General features: G+C 52.1%; 1 protein-coding gene across 1 annotated transcript in view; it reads left to right on the plus strand.

Moving 5' to 3' along the window:
- Window positions 1-202: 202 nt before the first annotated feature.
- Window positions 203-1,621, plus strand: part of LOC103130366 (ankyrin repeat and SOCS box protein 2-like) — a 4,861-nt gene continuing 3,442 nt past the window's right edge. Inside the window, exon 1 of the mRNA XM_016665875.1 lies at window positions 203-408. Coding sequence (XP_016521361.1) covers window positions 300-408 — 109 coding nt within the window. The 5' untranslated portion in view covers window positions 203-299. The remainder of the gene's footprint in view (window positions 409-1,621) is intronic.

Here is a 1,621-nt window from a genome sequence, read left to right on the forward strand (position 1 = left end):
CTGTCTGTGGTTCACCTGTCAGTGGTTCACCTGTCTGTGGTTCACCTGTCTGTGGTTCACCTGTCAGTGGTTCACCTGTCTGTGGTTCACCTGTCAGTGGTTCACCTGTCTGTGGTTCACCTGTCAGTGGTTCACCTGTCTGTGGTCTACCTGTCAGTGGTTCACCTGTCTGTGGTTCACCTGTCTGTAGCTCACCTGGACTTCCTGCCGTCCGGTGTCTCTCTTGCTGCGGGTCTCTGAGGTTTGCTGGATTCCAGACAGCAGAGTTTGGGTTTCGCGGCTCGCTGACGCTGCGGCTCATGAAACTTCAGACCGGTTCAGTTCCAGTCCGACTCTCAGAGCTGCTGCTTCGTCTCCGAACCAGAATCAGAACTGTAGAATCACGGATCCTGGTGGACAGTTTGACAGGTAGGACTGGTTCTGAAACAATTTGTCTGAGCGGGTCAGGAAGCTGCAGGTTCTGACTCAATTCATTTCACAGAACTGATTCATAACAAATGGGTCAAAAGGTTCTTCTGAAAAATTAAATAAAAAGAGAAAAAACGGATCAAAGATTTGTAAACATTCACCAGCATCGGGCTGGGATCGAAACAGATTCTCTTTCTGGGTTTGGTTCTGGTTCTGACCCTAGAACAGGTCCAGTTCTTTGGTTCTTGTGGTTTTGACCTGACAGACCCAGGACTCTATTTCTGGTTCCGGTGTCCTGGTTTTGGGTCTGTAAAGTTTGCAGCCTCGGGTTGAGTTTCTTCTGCAGCTTCCAGACAGAAATCGGAGCCGCTGACGGTTCTGGATGTTTCCGTGTCTCTGTGGGTCAAAGGTCAGCAGCTCCTCGAGTGTCTGAAAGTTTTGGCACCAGCGCAGTGAACAGAACCACAGCTGACCCGCCAAGCCTGCGGCCGCATTCCAGCAGCTTGTCCTGAAGTGACCGGCTGCCGATCCAGACACTTAAAGGGAAACACCGCCAGATCCAACATGGCCGCCTCTGAGGTCAACCTGGAGGACTTCAGCGTTTACGCTCACCTGACCGACGAAGAGCTGCTCCAGATTGCGGTGGAGAGAAGTCTGTCTGACAAACATCACCAAGCAGACACTGATCAGAGGTCAGCACCAAGGGGCCCACCTCCAGAACCCAGAAACCCAGAACCCCCCACCGACCTGCCACGACGAGAACAGGTCCAGAACTGTGCGAACCCCCCAACCGCCCTGACCAACTTCCTCTACAGGCCCCTCAACAGGTGAGTTCAGCCACGTGGGCTGGAGGGCTCCCAACACACCTGGGAATCAGCCAGTAAACACTGCAAGACAGGCAGTGAAGACAATGACCAATAAACAATGACAACAAATAAACATTTAAAATCAGTAAATAAACACAACAAAATATCAGATTAAACAGAACCAGTCAGGCTGCAGAAACAGTTCTGGTTGTTAGAACTGAATATTCTCTTCATGCTCTGGTTCTGCTGCAGAGAGTCCAGTCCTCTGCAGAAGGTCATCATGGACGGAGACACCGAGGCTTTAATGGACCTGGTCCGGCAGCGGCCCAGCAGTCTGACCGAGCCCTGCGACCAAGGCTGGGTCGCTCTCCATGAAGCTGCCTTCTACGGACAGCTGCAGTGCGTCC

Source organism: Poecilia formosa, unplaced genomic scaffold (genome assembly GCF_000485575.1).
Source record: "Poecilia formosa unplaced genomic scaffold, Poecilia_formosa-5.1.2 Scaffold628, whole genome shotgun sequence".
NCBI classification, from domain to species: Eukaryota; Metazoa; Chordata; class Actinopteri; order Cyprinodontiformes; family Poeciliidae; genus Poecilia; species Poecilia formosa.